The 20,496-nt window shown below is 55.8% G+C and overlaps 1 protein-coding gene across 2 annotated transcripts in view; it reads right to left on the bottom strand.

Annotated features, from left to right (window-relative positions):
- The window catches only part of HIVEP3 (HIVEP zinc finger 3), a 469,874-nt gene that overhangs the window by 4,784 nt on the left and 444,594 nt on the right, over positions 1–20,496 (bottom strand). For both annotated transcript variants that reach the window (XM_046663190.1, XM_046663191.1), the window contains exons 7-8: positions 9,750–9,925; positions 3,326–3,412 (exon numbers count right to left, since the gene is read on the bottom strand). In XM_046663190.1, coding sequence (XP_046519146.1) covers positions 3,326–3,412; positions 9,750–9,925 — 263 coding nt within the window. The remainder of the gene's footprint in view (positions 1–3,325; positions 3,413–9,749; positions 9,926–20,496) is intronic.

Below are 20,496 nucleotides of genomic sequence, written 5' to 3'. Positions count from 1 at the left end.
CTCAGACACACCAGCACCCATTCCATTACTGACCAAGAGGGCCAGACACACAAGCTGACTCAGGTCACTAGTGCAACCAGGCTTCCAAGCTGCATCTTGCCAAGCTGCCCCGGGGCCAAAAAGCCAGCATTCCCGCTTCCAATAACTCAGCATGCAGCAGACAGATGCACGAGATGGACAGCAGAGGGCATTCAGGAGGATGTAGGTCGAAAACTATGGGATGGAGCTCAGGCTGGCAGGTGGAGGGAGGTCTGTGGGGCCAAGGGCAGGGTCTCCTGGCAGCTGGGAGCAGCGATGAAAAAGGGCCAGGGGCCAGGGCTTGGAAAGCGAGTAGGCATGGGGATGTGGGGTGCAAAACAGACTTCAGAGCTTTGCCCCAGCATTTACTTCCCTGCCTAGGACTCAGGGGGGGCCACTTCAGCCCCAGGAGTTCACCTGTCTCATTCCTCATTTATATATGGGGAAATCCAGGCCCAGAGGGGGCAAACGCTGCCCCAAGATAACAAAGGGAGTAGTGGCTGAGTCAGGACCAAGGTTTACAACCCTTGCATTATTACACTGCCAGTTTAAAAATGACTTTATGCTTTGAGAAGCAGGAAACGGTCTGGGTTTGAATCCCAGCTCCACCCCTTCCTTGCTGTATGATGTTGGATAATTTACTCTCTCTCTCTGTTCAGTTTCCTTATCTGTAAAATGGGGGTAAGAGTCATAAAAGCCACCACATGAAGCTGTTGGGAGGATTATGAGGGTCTGACACATAGTATTTACCCAATGAACCTTAGCTATCATCATCTCCAGTACCCCACGACCTCAGCAGACAGGCAGCATTGTGAGCATTTCACAGTTGAAGGTCAGAGGGTAGAGCTACTAGCGAGGGAGAGTCGGGGAGACCAGCATCTCCTGATACCCAGCGGGGAAGGCTCCTAAAGACCCTCTGGGCCCTTTGAGGCCCAGAGAAGTGCGGTGGCCTGCCCGAGGTACCAAGTGCAGGAATGATGGAAGCCAAGGGTCCCCTGCCCAGCGCGGGGTTTGCTAGGCCCCCCACATCTGGGCTCCTGCAGGGCTCTGAGATGCCCCTGCCCGGATGGCCCATTCCCAAAGCCCCTCCTGGAGCTGCTGGCCACTGCAGGGATCGCCGCCAAGGCTCCACCAAGCCCTGCCTGCCCCAGACTGGGACCGCGGAGACGGAAGGAGGGCGCCGAGGTGGTCTGGCCACACGGTGGCGCTGGTGCCCAACGGCCTCACCGTCAGGGGCGGGGCTGCGGCGCTGGCCTGGCCACCGGGAGGCAGTCGTCCCTTCCGGGCCATGCTCCTGATCGCCGCTTCTAACAGGCATGTTCCTCCTGGAAACTTCCTCATCGCGGGAAGTGGCAACTCCATCCTTCCAGTTTCTTAGGCCATAAACCTCAGAATCAGCCTAGGCTCCTTTTTTCTCATGCCTCGCCCCCTGCCGCCCGTGTGTCAACAAAACCTGTCGGGTCTACCGGCAGAGTGTCTCCAGAACCCCACCACTTCTCCCGCCTCCACTCAGCCCACCCGGTCCAGGCCAAGGCGCGCTCAGCCTGGATCACTCTCTCCAGCCGCGCCTCCTACCGGCCGTCCTCTGCACGCAGTCAGATCTAGGAGCATCAGAGACGTCACTCCAGGGGACAGCCAAGTCCGCCCCCTGACCTTCAGGGCCCCAGCTCTCTCTGACCTCATCTCCCCCGACTCTGGCCCTCAGGGGCTGTGCTGTTCCTACTGCGGGAGAGCCTTTCCACAGACCTCACCTGAATTTCCTGACCGCGGGCTTCATGCCCTCTGCTCACACCACGCTAACAAAGGCCCCTCCCCACACTTCCCAGCCCCTCGCTTTGATTTTTTGCTTCACACTCGCCCCTGCCCTATTCCGCATTTGTTCATTGCCATAGAATGTGGGCTTCCTGAGGACAGGAACTATGCTCTATTCGCTGTGGAATCTCCAGCACCTAGAACAGCCTGGAACAGGACTGGTGCTCAGAAATTATTTCTGGAATGAATGCATTGATTTTGTCCTCGAATAAGGTGGGTGTGGTCATCCTTTTTTGCCTCATTGGAAAAATGAGGCTGGGAGAGGGGCAGGGACAAGCCCAGGGTCCGTCAGAGGACCTTGGTGTGCAGCCAGTCACAACCTCCTGACTCCCACCCAGGGAGGGCACAGCCTCCCCTGCCCAGCCCGCCAGGCACGGGTGGCGTGGAGCCTGCATTTTTGTGTGAACTTGGGCACCTGCCTTTACCTGTCTGAGCTTTACTTGCCTTAAACACGTTTCTACCACCAGCTATGAAGCCTCAGTGAGACATCTGTAAATGGCCTGGTGGACATTCTCGATAAGCATGGTAATTGCACATCCTTGTTTTGGAGGGAATAGCCCCAAGTTTATGGTGTTCTGTTCATTAAAGGTGATTTATTTCACCTAAAAGGAAATATGATCTAACTCTTTTGTAAGACTGCAAATATATCCCCCAATCAGAAAAACAAAAGCAGAAACACACACACACACACACACACATACACACACACCCTTCTTTGTCACGCTTTGTCCTGATTCTGGTTTTAGGGAATCTGGTCAAAGGTTTGCCTGGTGCAGGAGGAATACCTCTGGCCTCCCCCTGCTGGGGGGACTGCCTGTCCGTCCACCTGCCAAAGCCCCTCCGGCCTCCTCCCAGGATGCTGAGGCTGGGCAGTACCCAGCTAGACCCACTGCCTTACACTCACCTTCTCCTCTGCCCTTCTTCTCAGAAACTGACTCTCACATGCCTCTTGCTGGTGTACAGGGCTGGGATGCGGGATAGGGTTGGGAGGTGACAAGTTCTGGCTTTGGCTCTCCTGAAAGCCTCTGGCTTTAAAAGGCCCAGTGTGAGGCCCAGGCCCAGAGCGTGTAGGTGTGAGTGTGGGTGTGAGCCATCAGTGTCATTGTGAGGATTTGCTGAGATCACTCACGGCGTGTGTTTAGAACATGCCTGACACACCGTGGTGTGCGGTCAGTGTTGACTGTAATTACCCATGTATCAATTTATTCAATATACATTCACTGAGCACCCATGGGGCGCCAGGTGCTCCACCACATGGCAGAGAGGAATGCACAGTAGCTACGGCTGCACAGCACGTACTGTAAGTGTACAGAGAGTGGGGGTGATCATGCTGTGAGTTTAACCTTTGTCTCCCAGTAGCTGGGAAAACCGGAGGAGAGGGCATGGCTCAGGGAGGGGAGGAAGAGGAGGAGGGGGGGCAGGGGAGAGGAAGACAGAAAGGAAGGGGAGGGCAAGGGAGAGGAGGAGGGAGAGGAGGAAGTTGGCGACCCGGTACCTTCTTCGGCTTCCAGCTCCTCCAGCACCCCCGTCTCTTGGCACTTTTTGCTGTGGGCCTTCGACTTCATGTGCTTAGTCAGATTCCCTGGAAAGGAATGAGAACGGACTCAGGTTTGGCTGGAGGGCAGGGGGCCAGGGTGGGCCCGGGGCTCACAGAGGCAGCACCTGGCTAGCTTCTCAGACCAGTCGAGGCCCTGCCAGCTGCAGGGGCTGGGCAGGGGCCCAGGCATCCCTCTGCCCAGGTGCTCAGGCTGGGATGTGCAGCCAGAGCCGCCATTCGAGGCAGTACCCAGGAGATGGGGTAGGGTGGGTGTGGGGCTGTGAGGGCACAGAGGGTATAATGAGGAAGTGAGATGCTGGTTAAAAAAACAAACAAAAAGGAAATTAAAAGACAACTCATGTGTAATAGGTTTTTCCTGCTTTTCCTGATGAGTGACACTCATCAAACAGGATTACTGGCCATCTCAAATGCTGGGATGACAGCGGGGTTCCCATTAACCAACATGGTGGGTGGGTACTGAGGATGCCCTTCCAGCGGAGGACACTTCTGGGCAGACTACAGGGAAGAATCTTAGGGTTTGGGAAGAGAAACCAGGACAAAGTTGCTGCTAGAAATGGAGAGAGGGCAGAAGGTGTAAGGAAGTCTGCTGGACAGGGACCTGGGAGCCACAAGGCTGGAGCCCAAGCCTTGACTTCCTTGACACAGGTCACTGTGCATGCAGTCACAGGTGGGGTGCCCAGCTCCATGCCTACAAAGCCCTTGGGGGGTGGCTGACTCTGCCCCAAGTGGTCAGTCCAGCTCCACAGACTGATGAACAGGGGCAGGAGCTCTGTGGAATCAGGGGAAAGGCACCAACAGCTTCCCTTCTCCTCCACGTGCGCCTAGCACTTCCCAGGCACAAAGCTCTGCGGCAGGAGTGCTCTGTGAGGGAGAGGCAGAGCACCCCCAGCTTGCCCCAGGAGGACGCAGCACAGACGCCTCAGGATGTTCCTCTGGGCCCAGCAGGCACCTCCAAACTATGACATGTTCACTGTTGCTCTGCAGATTGCTGTGTTTCCATACGGTCATTCATACAATAAATAATAAGCTCCCTGAATCAGGTACTCTATCTCATTAATCTTAATTGGTGAGTTTGAATGGATGGATGGAAGAGAGAAGAATGGACTCCTGGAACAGTCACATAGAGAGATTGGTGGGTGGATGGGTGGATGGATGGGTGGATGGATGGATGGATAGATGGATCAGTGAGTAAGAGGAAATATGGAGTGAAGGAAGAACAGGAAGAAGATGGACAGACGGATCGGACACTGGATTAGATAGGCACATGGATAGACAGATGGGGATAGATGATTAAATGAAAAAAATGGAAGGAAAGATAGTCAATAAACAGATCGGAAAATGGAGCAGTGGATAGGAAGAGACATGGGATGAATGGGAGAATGGCTGGTTGGATGGACGAATGGATGTTTGCACAATATATGCCCAGGAGGGCAGGCAGACAGGAGGATAAGAGAATGGGAAGGTGGACGGAAGGATGGATTGGTGGGAGGATGAATGGGAGGAACAAAGAGGATGAAAATAAATGGGAAGACAAATGGATAGGAAGACAATTAGATGAGGGGATGGGAGAAATAGATAAACAGGAGGATGGATGGATCGATGGATGGATGATGGATAGATGGGTAGGTGAATAGGGAGAGAGAGCCCACGGATGAAACAAAGGGTGCTTCTAAATCATTCTGAGAATTTTAGGGAAACTTTAGGGTTTTGCTGAGAGGGGAACGGGAACCCTAAGTTGGGATTCCCTGGGGTGTGGAGGTCAAGGGCAGCAGGGGTGGAAGGGGAGCCCTTTCCTTCCTCCCGTTAGTCCTGGTCCATGGCTGTATCCTTCCCAACTCAAATTTTTCTCCTATAACTGGACAGAAAACTGGATCTTCTACTTCTGGCCAAAGGGGGAGCAGAGTCATAACTTCCAGAGTCATCCTGCAGCCAGCAGGTCCCCAAAGGTCCCAATCCAACATCAAGGGCCTCTGCCATCACTGTGGTGAGGAGGCAGAGCCTGAGTAGGATGTCAAGGGGTGGTAAAGGCAGCTGGAGTTTTCCATGGGCCAGAGACACTAACTGTGCCCTAAGATTCTGGAACCAGCCCACTGTCCCTTGACTACCCCAGACACAGAGGACTACGAATACTGCTCATTCTGGCTATGACATTATTTGTTGTACATGTTTTGCCTGGAAGGTTTGGGTCTCTATTCAACCAAGTCAGATGCTGAGTGGACAATGGTGCATAATAACCCTGCGTGGGAAATGCTCTTCTCATCATGGAGGTAAAGTGTTGGAAGGAACCTCACAGACCATGAACCCAACCCCCACCAGGCCTGGGGTTTTCCTGCTCTGCTCTAACTCCAGGTCCAGGTGCTATTAGAGAAGAGGATTGGCTGTCTCCGGTGCTGGGATATGTGGGAGGGCTCCTCTTGACCAACACGGTGAAACAGCCAGCCAAGGCCACACTGCTCATTAGCACAGAGCCCCGTCTGGAACCAGGTCTCAGGACTCCAATGGCCTCAGGACTCTATACTAGCAGAATGGAACCAGGATGGTCTAGGAGCTTGAGGGTCGTGGGTTTGAATTCGGGCTCTACCACTTGCTAGCTGTGTGTTCTCCGGCAAGTTTCTTAACCTTCTGAGCCTTCCTTTCTGCAACTGTAAAGAAATACCTACCTCTCAGCGACACCCGGAAGCGTTGATGAGAAAACACCCATAAAATGGCAGCAGAGTGTGCCTGGCAGAGAGCAGATGCCCACCACGTGGAATCTCCCTCCTTCTCACACCATGTGCAGCCTCCCTCCCAAGATAGTCACTCTTTATTGAGCACGGGGAACTCTGCCACCTCTGCTGTGTGTGGAGGAGAGGGATGCTGAGATGATGCTTGTGATGCAAATGGCTTTACTTCAGTCTGGGCTCAGGGTTCCCAGGAGAAGGCACCAGGCAGCCCCCTGAGGCCTGCTTCTCCTTTGTCCCTGCCCCTGGAGGCTGCAGGGAGGAGTCTGAGGCAACTTTGCCTGGACAGGACATGTGGGTCACAGGAGCTGGACCAGCAGCCTTGAGCGTTAGCCGGCGCCCTCCCAGACTTGCCCTCCCTGGGCCTGTCTCCTCCTCTGTGAACGGAAGGAAGTGTACCAAATGGCCACAGGTGTCATTTTTGGCCTGGGCACCGTTTCCCTGTCAAGGGGCAGAACCCCGGCTTGCCAAGCAGCACCCACAGCCTCTCATAGTTGTCCCAGGCCCCCACCAAAAGCCAGACAGACCTGGAATGAAGGAGGAAAGGCAAGTGGAAGGAAAATGATGGACATCTGGAAGAGAGGTGAAACTTCCGCTGAGAAAATCAGCCAATGACCCTGTCTGCCTCGTTTGGCTTTGACCAACTGCCCTCCCTCTGTCCCCGCGGCCTGGTGGACGTGAGGCCCACCCACAACTGCCATCTGTGTCCCCCGAGGCGATCGGCGCAAGGGCCTGTACATGGCAAAGCCACTCTGCTGGCCTCTGGGAACCGTCTGAGAGAAGGAGCCCCAGATCTCCACAGGGACATCCTGGCAGGCCTTTCCCGGCCCCACCCACTGCAACACCCCTCAGATAGTGCCCAGGGGCCGGAGCTGCCACCACAACATCTAACATGGAGACAGAGACATAGACAGGCAGACAGAGACGGACAAGAAGGACTCTCTGGGCCCGGGCGCAGCCAGGGGGTGGTGATGGAGGGCCCCCAGGACCACCAGGCCCAGCCTCAGCTCTCACACAGCCTGGCTGGGCCAGAGCCCAAGGGTCTGAAGGTTGGGAGGAAATGGAGGCAGCCTGATGGGGGCTGGGAGCCGCAAGAGGAGGGGCATGTGGTATCTGAGTGATGGCTGAAGGGCCCACCACTCCAGGAAGACACATGGCTCGTGGCCTAGAAGGAAGAGGAACCTCAGTGCCGGCTGCTTCCCTCACTGTCCTGAGTGCAGAGACAGCCAAGAGCCAGCCTTCTCGGCTTTACCCTGCGGCCCCCCAACCGGCCCCTCTCTGCGGTCATTGAGTGTGAGATCCACTGTTTCAGATCTGCTCACTGCTTCTGCTCTGGAAGGTACTGTCTTCCAGAAGCCTCTGGGAGCATTTGAGGAGAGCGCAGCACACCTCCTGATGGCTGGTGGAGAGCCAGGCCTTCAGGGCAGCATGGGAGAGCCCGCACAACCTGGCTCCACATCCTGGGGCTCCAGGCCCAGGGCATGCAGAGAATCTGCAGCCCCTCCCCAAGGTTCCGCACTCTCAACCCCCAGGACTCTGTCCTGGCTCAGAGGGGCCTGGTATGGCTTCCAAGTCAGGCATCTCCTTGGTAAAAAGCTATGTTCCTACCAAGGATGCAGGCCTCTCTCAGGCAAAGAAACACCAGGGCTTTTCTCTCCACAAAGGCAGTGGGAATGGAACAGAGACCGCTGGGCTCTGGCTGGGAACTCAGCCGGATGGGCCGTGGCTGGGTGATGGCTCCCTAGGGTGGTGGGCAGCTCTGCGCAGCCTGGGGCTGGGAGGCGCTCTAAGGACTAGGCTCCTCATGCTGTGAATGGCACCGTGTGGTCCCCTGGACACCCCCTGGGAGCAGGGGCAGCAGCTGGGATCCATGCTGGAGGCCACCTGTTTGGCCACCTGGTTTTACCATTTCTTCCAGAAAATGGGGAACACTGCTCACAGAGGAAGATGATGGGGGTGATGCCAGGAGGCAGGGGTCCTGGGTTCTAGTTACAGCTCTAGCTTTAACAGTCACTTCCATTTTGGGGGAGCCACTTTCTTTTCTTTCAAGGGGGGCTTAGACAAGAGGTTTCTGGCGTTCAGAATCAAAGACTGTTATTTAAACCGTCAGCCAATTATTCCCATCTCTCTCCTCCATAAAGTCCCAACTGGCCACCTAAGGCCAGGGGAAGTGGGATTGTGGGGAACACATTGGGGACAGAGCCCCCCCACCAGGGCTGAGGCACCCTGGGTGAGCCGCCCTGGACATGGCAGGGCTCCAGGCCTATCTGCCCTCTCCGGGAGCCCTTTGGAACACTGTTTACGAGCCATCAAGAGAGAAGAGGGCCAGAGATGGGAAGTAGGAGGGTGGGCGCCTCCATTCACCCCAAAATCTTCGTGGGAAAGTTTGAGCTCCACTTGAGAACGATGGCTAGAGCACAGAGGCGGGCAGGGGGTTGGTTAACGGGGTTAGGAGACCAGAGACAGGTACCTGGTCCGAGAGGAGGCCATGAGCCAGGGATGTGATAAACTGCCCCCTGACTTAGCACAGAGAGAACAGAGGGGCCAGCAAGAGGTGGAGGAAGTGAGGAGGGCTGAGACTCGGTGAGGCCCTCCTCGGAGCTGCCACTCAACCTCTCTTGCTGGAAGCAGCTTTACCAACAGGAGGAAGGTCAACAAGTGGCAGAGCTGAATCTGCTCTCCAGGTCCATCCACTGCAAACCACATGGCTCGAGCCAGGGCTGGCGTGGAGGCCCCCAGCTTGCTTAAGGAGAAGGCAGGACCCTGATGCCCAGACCCTGGCCAAGAATCTGCAGAACACAAGAGGCTGAAGCCACCAGAGTGTCGGGAGCCCCAGGCCTCCCTCTGAGGCACCTTGGTCTGCTCAGCTACCAGGAAGCAAGGAACACGCTGCAATGTCCTCCCTGCCTGAATGAGCAGGGAAGAGCTCGATCCGAGGCCCAGGGACCCAGCCCCACTCGTCCACACCAGGCGCTGGGGGGGCTGCAGCAGGCCAGGCCACCACTGCCTCCCATCACAGCTCTCTGGCTGCACACCCTCACCGGCCAGTCCTCCTTCCTTTCCCAGGTGACCGCCAGAGCCTGGGCTGACCCTGCTGTGGAGTGTGGCAGGGGCAGGAAGGACAGGCCTGCCGCTCTGGGTGTGGGGAGAGCCGGGCCCTGTGCTGAGAGCTGCAGAGAAGCTGGGCGGAGCAGGAACATGGTCCGAGTGGCGAGGCGGGTGGAGGCAGGGGTGAACTCTGGCATGAGAAGTGACCATGCGAAGTGTGTTAAGTGGCTGGGAGTGGAATGGATTTCCAAACGCGAGAGTGGCAGTGACGAGTGCGGATGCTGGAGCTCATCGGCTCGGTGGACAGAGGGCTAAGGAGACATGCAGAAGGAAGGGGGGATGAGGTCAAAGCAAAACCAGGGACTGGGCACAAGAGCGCCGCCCGGCCAGGTGGGATCCAAGAGGATGGGCGGGGGCAGCCAGGGCGCCACTGCCCGGTCTGTGGCCGGCTGCTCTGCCAGTGGGGAACCCAGGAAGTGGGGGGGTCCCAGGCCCCAGGCAGAGAGGTCTGGGCCTCTGGGCTCTGTGTTGGGGCTCCCTGAGGGGAGCCCCTGCTGTGGGCAGGGGCTGTGCCCCAGCTGACTGTCTCTTACCTTTGGTTTTAAAAGCAAAGTGACAGTGCTTGCACACATAGGGCCGGACGTCAGTGTGGGTGCGGATGTGCTTCTTCAGCATGCTGGGCTTCTTGCAGCGAATTCCACACTCCTCACAAACATATTTCCCTCGGCCGCGGCCTCGCACATAAACATACTCTTCGTTTGATTTGTACCTATGAGCAACAGGCGTCATGGTAAAGGAAAAACAAAAGGAGGAGAAGAGGCAGCTTCCCACCTCAGAAGGCGCACGCGCTTCCTAGCTGCATGCAGCCCAGGACGGACATTGGGAGAGCAGGACGCGGAACCAGAGCACAGCATGGGGTGGGGGCGGTCGATCGCCGGGGATCTGCCAGGGACCCCGGCCCGGGCCCTGCCCCTCCTTTCCCTGCAGGGGCAGCAGGGCCTGGCGCTTCCTGCCGGGGGTGAAGCCACAGGTCTGCAGGGAGGCCTCTGTTCCTGAGCCTCAGCACCAGCTTCCGCTCACAGAGCCCAGCCACTCTGGGCCACCAGTCACAAAGAGAGTAGAAGAGATAACAACCCCAGCTCCAACAGCGGTCGGTCGTTTACCAAGTGCTCCCTGCGCGCTGGCCCTTCACCCGAATTCAGTCATGGTCACCGACAGGAGCCCTTGAGAGCCCGAGGCTCCCTCAGCCAGAAAGGGGCAGAACTAGGCCCTGAACCTGCCTGTCCACCTCCCACGAGGGGCAGCAAGTGCTAAAGCAGTCTGCTAGGAAGCCGCCCAGATGCCGCCGTGTGCGGGGAGGCATGAGGGATGGCCGTCACTCCCCTGTCCTCGGTTTGAAAGCAGGAGGCCTGCACTCCCTCATCTCCAGCAGGGCTGGAAGCTCTCAGGACCCAGGCTCCAGCCCCCTCGCCTCTCATGCGGCCCCCAGGGATCACTTGAGGTCACAGTGGGAAGTGCCAACAGCTTTCAGGAGCCTCCTGGGGTGGCCGGCTCACCTGCTGGGCCTCAGGGCCATGACGCTCTTGGAGCCGAATCAGAATGCTCTTATTTCCACTTAGAAGGAAACGCGCTCGAGCCCCACAAGCTCACTCAGCACAATCCTCATCAAATTGCCTTCTTGGTCTACTGCTATAGATGTGCAAGTCCCCCGATGAGGGCAGTGAAGGCTGCCATGGGCAATGGGCCAGGGAGGGGGTCCTGGCATAATTCCAGGAGAGCTTTCTGATTCATGAAGCCTGGAGGTCCCATGAGGGGGCCTTGGGGCATGTACGGCCTCTGGGCCTGCTAAGCACGCCTCCAATGCCCACCCCGCACAACACGCCTCTGTCCGGGGGGGGGGAGGTGGTTGGGTAGAGGTGAGGCAGAGACAGCAGCTGCGACTCAATCCTGCTCCAGTGGGGTGATCAGCTTACAGCTGAGAGGACGTCACAAGGATGGGCTTGAAAGAGGGGACTCTAAGCGGGGGCTGGCAGCCAGCAGCAGAGTGATCACCCTCACACACTCACACACACACATACCACCTCTCCACTCTCACACTCAAACACACATCTCTCACATATACCCACACTCACATACTGACACTCACACACACCTTGACATACACACATACTCACACTCATATACTCACACACACACACTCACCGACCCCCCACCCACACAGTGACAAGCACACTTCCCCCCTACTCTCACACACACACTCACATACGGACTACTGTCCATGAGTACAGGTGGAGCCTGCTTTTTTTTTTTCCCTCAGCTTTAGCCAACTGAGGCCTCTCAAGTTGTCTAAAACCGCCCTTTCTTCCCCTCACGGGCCCTGACAGGGCAGTTTCAGGGCCCAGTCCTCAGGTAGGGAGGGCCCACTCTTCCCCTGATCTAGGGCAAAGCGCCAGCTCGTGTTCATGGGGAGGAAGTGAAGACCACGGGGCCGGCGGGAGAAATGACTCGTTTTGCCCTTAGGAAGAGCACTCTATGGGCAAACACCGGTGTCTGCCTCCCAGGGACAGCGGTTCACCCCATGCAGCAAGCCTCCTGGACCCAAACCAGCTACCCACACCTGGATTTTAATTCCCGTGTTGCTGGGTTCCCCTGGGGCCCAGTCTGAGATGGGGCGCCCTTTCCCCAGCAAGAGAGGAAAGAGGTGAGAACGGCTTGGTCTCCTCTTAGCGCTGGAGGCTCTGCCACCTCCTGGACATCAACCTCCACTGGCCCTGCTCGGCGGGTCCATGACCTCTCCTCCCCTCCGACTCCCAACCACAACGGCGTCCTCCAGCGTGCCCCTTCCCTGCACCCCTACTGTGGGGGCGCTGTGCGGGCTCTCTCACACAGGCCCACAGCCACTCGGACTTCTGCCATCTCTGGGCTTCACTCTATGCCCAAGCCAAGTCAGCAGCACGCACTAGGGTGCATCCATCACAGCTGCTCCCAGACCCTTCACTTCTTCCTCCACAGTGAGCTTAAACCACATGTGGTCTTCCCGAAGAGAGACACACACACACACCGAGAAAGGACGCTGAGACTTCAAGGGCGGTGCCTTGACTTGGAGGAGTCGGGTAGGGGAGGCATATATGCAACCCCATACAACACTTGGTCACACACCAGGGAAGGTGTGCACAGCCAGCTGGGGAGCATAAGGGAGGAGCCTGGCTTGGGAGGGGGCAAGGAGGACCATCAGAGATGGAGAAGGAAGGCAGGACTCCAGAGGGGGGACCCCAGGAGCAAAGGCAGGAGTGTTCAAGGCCTGGAATGTTTGGTGGGTGAGAGCAGATGAGGCCAGACAGGCGGGAGAGGCTGGACCACCTCTGGCCTTGAATGCCACCCTAAGGAGTCTAGACTTGATCAAAGTTGTCTTAAAGACAAACATAAAGTCTCGAAGAGAAGATACTACCCTGGCACCGTGGGGAATGGTCTGGAAGAGGGTGGACTTAGAGTCCGAGCATGCTTTGTGGTTCCCAAAGGGCCCAGTCCAGGGACAGGCATGGGACAGCAGTCAGTGTGGGCTGGACCCTCCTCCCGCCTGAGGCCAACCCCCAACCAGCTCAGGATCAGCAGCTGATCCCTAGCAGCTTCCAGGCCTCCCTCTTCTGGTACATTCCACCACTTCCACCACCACGACACAAGCTCAGTAGTTCTCTCTCTCAGCACCAACCAACCAGCCCCAAAGCCTCCTCAGACCCCAACCCGCTCCACCTACTGCTCCCTCTGCTTCCCTTCTCAACCCCAGCCTGGAAAGGGCTGTCCCGGCCTCCTTACCACCCCCACTCCTGAGCCCACTGCAGCCCAGCTCCGCCAAGGTCACAAGCTGCTAAATCCGAAGGACAGCTGTTTCATGCTGTCTGTCCTCTTGCCCGCCTCTGGAGGGGCCTGCTTGGCTTGGTGACCCCATTCTCTCCCACTGGGTCTGCTCCGCAGGCTCCCTCTTTGCCTCCCTTTCCCATGCCGGTGCTTCCAGGCTACGTGGCCTGACTTTCCCCCTGGATGTTGATGGCTCCCCCATCTCTCTCCAGCTCTGACCTCTCTGCTCCACATCCAACTGCCCCCTCGGCATCTCCCCTGGTGGTCTTTTGGCACCTCACCCCCCATGTGCCCAGAACCATGTTTCCATGTCCCCCGACCTGTATGAGTTCCTCCTGGGTCCCCCTCTCAGTAAACGGCACGCACACCTCCTTGACTGGCCAGGCCAGCTGTCTGGGCTCCATCCTCTGTGCCTCCGTTTCCTTTCCCCTTCATATTCAATCCATCCCCACAACCCGTCAATGCTACGGCCAACATAAGCTCCAAGGAGGTCCACCTCCCTGCCCCCACCAGCCGGGGCCATTATCCTCCCTCTTACAGTGCTGCATCCTTTCTTCACAAAACAGTCTGTGGGAGCTTTCCCAGGACACATGCGGTCCTGCCACTCCTCCCAGCCTGGGAGCCCCACTCAATGCTCCTGTCCTTGCTCTCGGCATAGAGCCCTGCCCCTTCACTCGGAGGACACGGAAGGCCCCGGGCACCACCTGGCCCAGCCACCTCTCCAGCTTGTCTCTCATCAGGTCTCTCTGATCGCCCCTCCCTGCCGCATTCCTCAACAATCACATCAAACGCCATCCGGTGCCTCTGAGGCCCCTTCCTCTGGCCTTCCGCCTGCCCCAGCACCACCCGCTTTCATGTAACCAGCTCCTCTGCTCCTTTGCCAAAAGGCCCCCTCCTGTGGAGCCCTCTCCCACACCTCTGGGCCTGGGGTGTCCCACCCACTCCTCCTGCATGGCACTTGTCCAGCTGTGTGTACTGTAATGGTCTTTTCACAAGTGTCCACATTATCCCCATGAGGGAGGGACTGCGTCTACCTCATTCGCTGGTGAATCCCGAGGGCCTAACACAGCACCTGAGACCCAGCCGGTGCTCAGTAAATACTCATCCGATGCACACGAGAAAGCCAAGCCACGGCCTTCTTTCCTCGCATCCGCTATAACCAGACTCTCAGCCTTGATGTTCCCACTCCATGAGTGCCTGAGCACAACTCCACAAGTTCAACCTGATGCTGTGTGCTCCGTAAGGTTGCCACACACAGCTGGTCCCTCCTAACCACGATGGACTGGCTGAACAAGGCCCACTGTCTTTAGGAGCTACTTTGCTCATATGGTAGGTCTGCAGGAGACCTGTGTCTGAGTTCTGGATCCTGCTGGAACTTGCTGGAACTTGCTGGGTGACCTTGCAAGTCACTTCCCCTTCCTTGTAGATGGTCCATCTTCATTGCTCTCAGATATACCAAAGCACTGTCACATGCCTGACCTTATTCAGTGCTCCCATCAACACTTTACCATTGTCCCCAGAAAAGGGAACAGAGGCCCAAAGAATTCAAGTGACGTGGCCAAGATCACCCAGTGAGCGATCTTGCCCCTTCGCTCCCTGGCCCTGCGTGGACTTGCTGCATGAGTACCTTCAGACGATGCTGACCAAGGCTTCCTGCACCCCTTCCTTCTCCAGGATTCCCAGGGCCTGTAACACCACAGCAAACGAGAGCAGCATCGTTCTCCACCCATCCCTTCCTGAAAGGCCGCCAGCTCTGGGCGGGACCCACAGGTGTTGACAGCTGCAGGAAAATGCCCTGAAAGAGCCGGCGCAGGAAACCAGAAAACCATGGTGGGGCCCCAGGGGCAAGGTCCTGCCTCCCAGGTCTGCTGGCTCCTCTCCCCTCCCCAAAGGCTGCCCCTTGCCCAGGGGGAGAAGTGACCGACCCCCCTGCCTGTTTCAAGGCTGCAAGACAGTCCCTGTCTGCCAGGTCTGGGTGCAGCGGACTCACGGCTCCCAGGACAGGGAGCCATTTCTCTGAGCCCCACCACCTGCCTGTCTTCTGTTGCCCTGACAAGCCAGGGGTGTCAGCCAATCTGGAAAATGTTTGGTTTTGTTCTTAAAGAAAAAGTGCCAGGGTCGGCCCAGTGGCATAGTGGTTAAGTTTACGTGCTCCACTTTGGCAACCCAGGGCTCACAGGTTTGGATCCCAGGCACGGGCCTACACACCACTGTCTAACCACGTTATGGAGGCATCACACATACAAAATAGAGGAAGACTGGCAACAGATGTTAGCTCAGGGCCAATCTTCCTCACGAAAAAAAGAAAGAAAGAAAAAAGGAAAAGAGCCGTTTCCATGGATTCCAGAATGTCTTAGTTAGAGGGACCTGAGACCAGACATCTGGACTGCCCGAGGCCACGCAGCAAGGGGACTCTGCAGAGCAGGGCTGGAGCTTGGGTCTTCTGACCATGGCTGAGGCACCAAGGGTTCCACACCCCCACCTGAAAGCCCCTTTTCTATTCAGCTGCCTGGGGTCAGGAGATGAGCGAGGCTGCCAGGAGGGGCATGGACTTGCCAGGATCTTCTGGATCTGTCTTTACCCTCATGCTGTAGCTCTAAGATGCGCAGACTCAAAGGAAAAGAAAGAATCTTAAACAACGCCTTGATCAGGAAGGTCTTACCATCTTCATCCAGTGGAGAAGGAAACAGAAACAGAAGATGTAGCGTCTTGCCCAAAGTTACAAGGCAGCTAGAAAGTGGCAAAACAAGGACTGGAACCCAGAGCTGACCCCAGTGGTCTTAGGCAGGACACAGTATGACCTCCCACCTTTGGCAACTTCTCCTCCAATCCCGCAACCGGTGAGGCTGAGCTGCCTGACCGTGAACTTTCAGCACATGACAGCTGGGGTTGTGGCTCTAGACTCTTTGGAGGCATTTCTGAAACCTGCAGCTTCCACCAAGCACATGGGAACTCAGTGCACAGCTCCCAAAGGAGACGGCACAGCCCGATGCTCCAGATGCTAGAAGAGGGGATGTGGTGGAAATCAAACGGCATTTCAGGCAAGGCGATGGGTGAGCTGATGTTCTGGGACTCTGCCTATGACAAAGACTCAGCAGTGAAGCTGCTCTGCGAGGTACTGAGCCCCCCGTCACTAGCGCTTTCACTCAGAGGCCAGATGAACAGGCTGGGAGACCCCGGAGTAGGAGGGAATTATGGTTACCGCAGCACGGAGACACAAAGGGCTTTAGCTGGGTTAGCTTTACGCCCACAACGATGCTGTAAAATATTTATCTGTTAAATATTCCATGTTTATTCCAATAAATATAAATAGGATATTTATTCCTGACCAAATAGAGGCTCAGGGCACCAGATGAGGGTAGACTGACAACATGACTGAGCAAGGAAGAAGGACGTGGTGGGGACTGAAGTGAGCTGGAAGGCAGGGCACAGGCCCTCTCTAAACGGACAGTGGCTACACCTTTCCAGCCAAGTGTTGCATGCGGTTGTCAGATCTTTCCAGGTTTTCAAGAAAACCACAGATCCAGATTTTTTCTAAACTAATAATGTTAGCATACCCTTATCCAGCTCTTCCTGGATGCCAAACACTATTTTCAACGCTTTGCATGCATTACCTCATTTAAACCGCACGGCAGCCCTATGAGACGGAGTTTCCAACCGTCCCCATCTACACATGAGAAAACGGAGTCACAGAGAGGTTGAGTAACCTGCCCAAGGTCACACAGCCAGTAAGTTAACAAAGTCAGAACTTGAACCCAGGTTGCCTGTTACAAAGTTCAGGTGATTAACTGGTATACAATTCTAAGGCTTGAAATCGCCTGTTTTAAAAAACACAGTGTAAGGCAAATCAAATAGAAGGAGAGGCAGATCCAGCCCACACCTAAACTTCTGGCTCAGAGTAATTTCCGCCAGGCCACGCAGCTTGTAGGGGCACGTCTGACCTTCAGCTCACAACTTTTCTCTCCACCGAGCTGCATTTTTCCCTTAAACGAGGGGATGAACTCAAGGGCCTCCAGTTCCCTTCCTCATCTGAGAGTCTGTGAGCCTATTCTGCATGTATGGTATTGACTTTTCCTTATATTATTACTATTGTATCATGAAACTCTCACCTCTCCTCCAAATCTGGATATTTTAAAGGTTTGCCAAACTTCTAATTCTACTATGATCTCATTGCCAAATAAGCTTCTCCCCCAGGGGTAAAACAACTCGGGTACAATCACACAAAGCAAGAGGAAGGTGTGATCAGAAATGCACATGCTGCCGCTCCGAGGCCCATTCCACGGGCAGCCTGTGTCCCATGAAGGGAGGCTCAGGGTCGGTTCCCAGCGGTCACTGTGCCCTGGGAGGTCCGGCCACAGCGAGGGGTCCAGCTTGTCGGCGGTGACATGCTGCTCTCCCAATAAAGCTCAAAAGGGAAGGGACGTCTGTGGGAAGAGCAAGTGCCAGGTGGCACAGCCTACCGAACTGTGTAGCTGCTAAAAATATTCAGTAGCCAAGAGGTAGGAAACACACCCGTTGGTGAAAAATGAAATGGGGAGGCTGAGCTGTGGGTCACAGGGGACATTCATGCTGAGTAGATTTGCCTTTCGTCAGGGTTCTGCATAAATTACATCACATCCCAATGCCCGGGGTGGGGGTATTTAATGCACCGTCCAGGGACGGGCCTGCTGTGCCAGGAATTCCATAGCACAAACGTAACCCAGACACAGCACAGAGCCCACCGCGGAGAGTCTCTTTTAAGCAGTATTCTGTACATTTACTCAACAATGCGTACTAAGGCTTGGTCTGAGCCCGGGGCTGGGCCAGAAACGCAAAGTGAAATAAGACTATGACCTTGGTCTCAAGTGTATAAGAGGCACTTAAAAGATGGTAAAACAGAGATAGAAAAGGTACACAGACAATGTGCGAAGTGCCATGGATGATCAGAGGAGGACCAGCAGGGTGGGTCTTGAGCGGCTTTTGCAGAACAAATGCCTTTCATCTGGGTCTCTGTGGGTGAGTCGGGGCTGACCTGTGACACTGCTGTTTTGTGCGCCCCTGTCTGGTGCAGGTGGAGGATGGTGTGGGCCCGGAGGCCTGGCGGCCAGGAGAGGTGTTGTAACTGTTCGGAGCCCTGGCCGGGGCAGAGGCAAGGGCAGGAGGAAAGAGGACACAGATTTGAGAGGTCGGGTGGCCCGACAGAGGCAGGAGGGGACAGCAGGTCAAGGAGCTTCCTTTGACACCTTCCAGAAGGACTCCCACCACCCAGGCAAGCTGGCGTCCATTTTGCAGGCTTGCATTTGTACCCTTTGGGCCACTTCCTCGGTTTTGCTGTTGTGATTTTTCATTCTAGGACAACATCAGCTAACAGCATCAGCTGCAGGAAGACAGCAGCGGCTCAGGGATCTGAGGCCCAGCACAGCTCTAAGAATAGCAGGTGCCTTTTATTCTAAAGAAACTGGTACCCTACGCGGAGATACTGTAGAGTGAACGACCAAGTGCAGATGCCTAAGAACCACCGAGCAGGCACCACGCCTCGGGTGAAGCCAGCTCGGGCCCGAAGAATGCAGCCAAGGCCCTGTTTCCGACCAGCTGGCGAGATGAGCGAGGGAAGCAGGAAGCCAGAAGCCAGGCCTCTCGGGCTCAAAGAAGTGAAACTGCCCAGGAGGAGTGGACTCCTGAAATGTGCACATTGTTTGGAGCTGCTGTAGCCGTCAGCAGGCCCTGGCCCGCAGGGTTCTAGAACAATGACTTTCAAACTGTGCCCAGGATTCATGGAGGGGGCAGGCTGAGCATCGGAGTTTGGGCCCCCTCCTCTCCCACCACATCAAGCTGTTGTTCAAAGTAGGCATCTATGTAAACCAAACTTTGTAAAAAGAGTTCTGTGACCTTAAAAATTATTTGAAAATTACTGTTAAAGAACATCCATGCTTAGAAGGAGCTTAAAACCTCCAACTTCCGGGGTGGGAGGGATCTCGTGTGCATCCTCTGATGTGGTCATTTTCAGGCGGGTCCCATCCACACCCTCCCACAGGTGCAAACACCTCTGGCACCTGGGGTCTCACGGTTTCCCAGGCAGTGCCTCCCACCTTTGGCAGCTCTCCCCTTCTTAAGCTAAGTTGTCAACCTGTGCTCCCCCAATCGTCTGACCTCTGGCTAGTGTAACTGCTCTTCCACAGGACAGTCTCCAAAGTTGCCATTCTACTCAAGAATCTTTTCCTCCAGGCCTACCACTTCCATATCCTCGAACAATTCCACTCAGGATGGATTCCAGATTCTCCCCCAGACTCTTCCAGACCCCTCCAGGTTGTCCTTTTGAAGATGGAATGGCCCATAGCACCCAGACACCCTTAGGTGGGGCTGGATCCAGCCCAGCCTGAAGCAGGACTATCATCTCTTAGTTCTTCTAGCTTCACTTCCTTATTCCCCAGGTAGGAAACAGGCTCAGAATGGGGCAGTGACCAGATCCTGGAGATTGAATACATATCTTATTCTTTACTAAAAAGCACTAAAAAATAGTCAGCCAGAGTTGTAATCTTATCAATGGAAAAAGAAACAGCCACCATTTGTTGAGCACTCACTCTGTGGTCTACGTTTTTTACAGGAATTCTATTGTGGGAGCCTTGGCACAATTCGATATGATGAGCAGCAGGAATTGAGGCTGGTGGGTCATGTTGAGACTGGCTTAGGAAAGCCTCAGATGGCCTGTGTCTCGCAGGCAGTGGGGGATGGGGAAGGTGTTCAGTAAGAGCTGTGTTCTGGAAGCACCCGCTCTGGGGCTGCGAGAGGGGACAGTGACTAACCTGTCTCTAGCAGCAGCTGACGAATACGTGTATACACAGGGGCCTGATCAGTGCCTGCCTTGGCCTGTGAAACCTCAGTGTTTCCTGCAGCACGGAGATACATGCGCGCTGAGATGCAAATGCGACGAGAAGAGGCTGTGAACCGTATCAAGATCCAGCAACAAAAGCCACGAGTCACGGCTGTGCCGGGAAACGGCTGCGATTTAGGGACTGTCAAAGCTTTCCCGAACATCTGAAGGCTCTGGGGTGACCACGGCGGGCAGATCAGACCCTTTCTCACGACAGGGCTGGCGCAATCCCCTGCCACTGAAACCTAAAGAGCACACGGGGGGGGCTGGGTGTCCAGGTCCCAGACCTGCAGACTCACATCTTAAAGGGAGAAGGACAGAGAGGCCCTTCCAACCATCACACGAACGCAGACACCTTCTTGGCCTCTGCCCTGAGCAGATCTGCTCCCCACCAGCTGGGAGCAGAGGAGAAACCCGGTTTGTGGAAGACCTCATGGATACCTCAAGCCACAGATGCCACCACTGTCAGCCTCCTGGGAGGTAGCTCAGGCCACAGGCAGAACCAGGACAGGGAGGAAGATCCGGGCTCATTTAAAAGGAGAATTTTCCAATCCTAGAGCTACAAACTTGGAGAAAAGCAAGCTTGAGTGGTAGTGAGCTCCCCACCAGGGGCAGTGTTCAAGCACAGGCTAAAT

The sequence above is a fragment of the Equus quagga genome, chromosome 5 (genome assembly GCF_021613505.1).
Source record: "Equus quagga isolate Etosha38 chromosome 5, UCLA_HA_Equagga_1.0, whole genome shotgun sequence".
Classification (NCBI taxonomy): domain Eukaryota; kingdom Metazoa; phylum Chordata; class Mammalia; order Perissodactyla; family Equidae; genus Equus; species Equus quagga.
The sequence above is the reverse complement of the archived record's forward strand: the minus strand, read 5'-3'. Positions and strand labels throughout refer to the sequence as shown.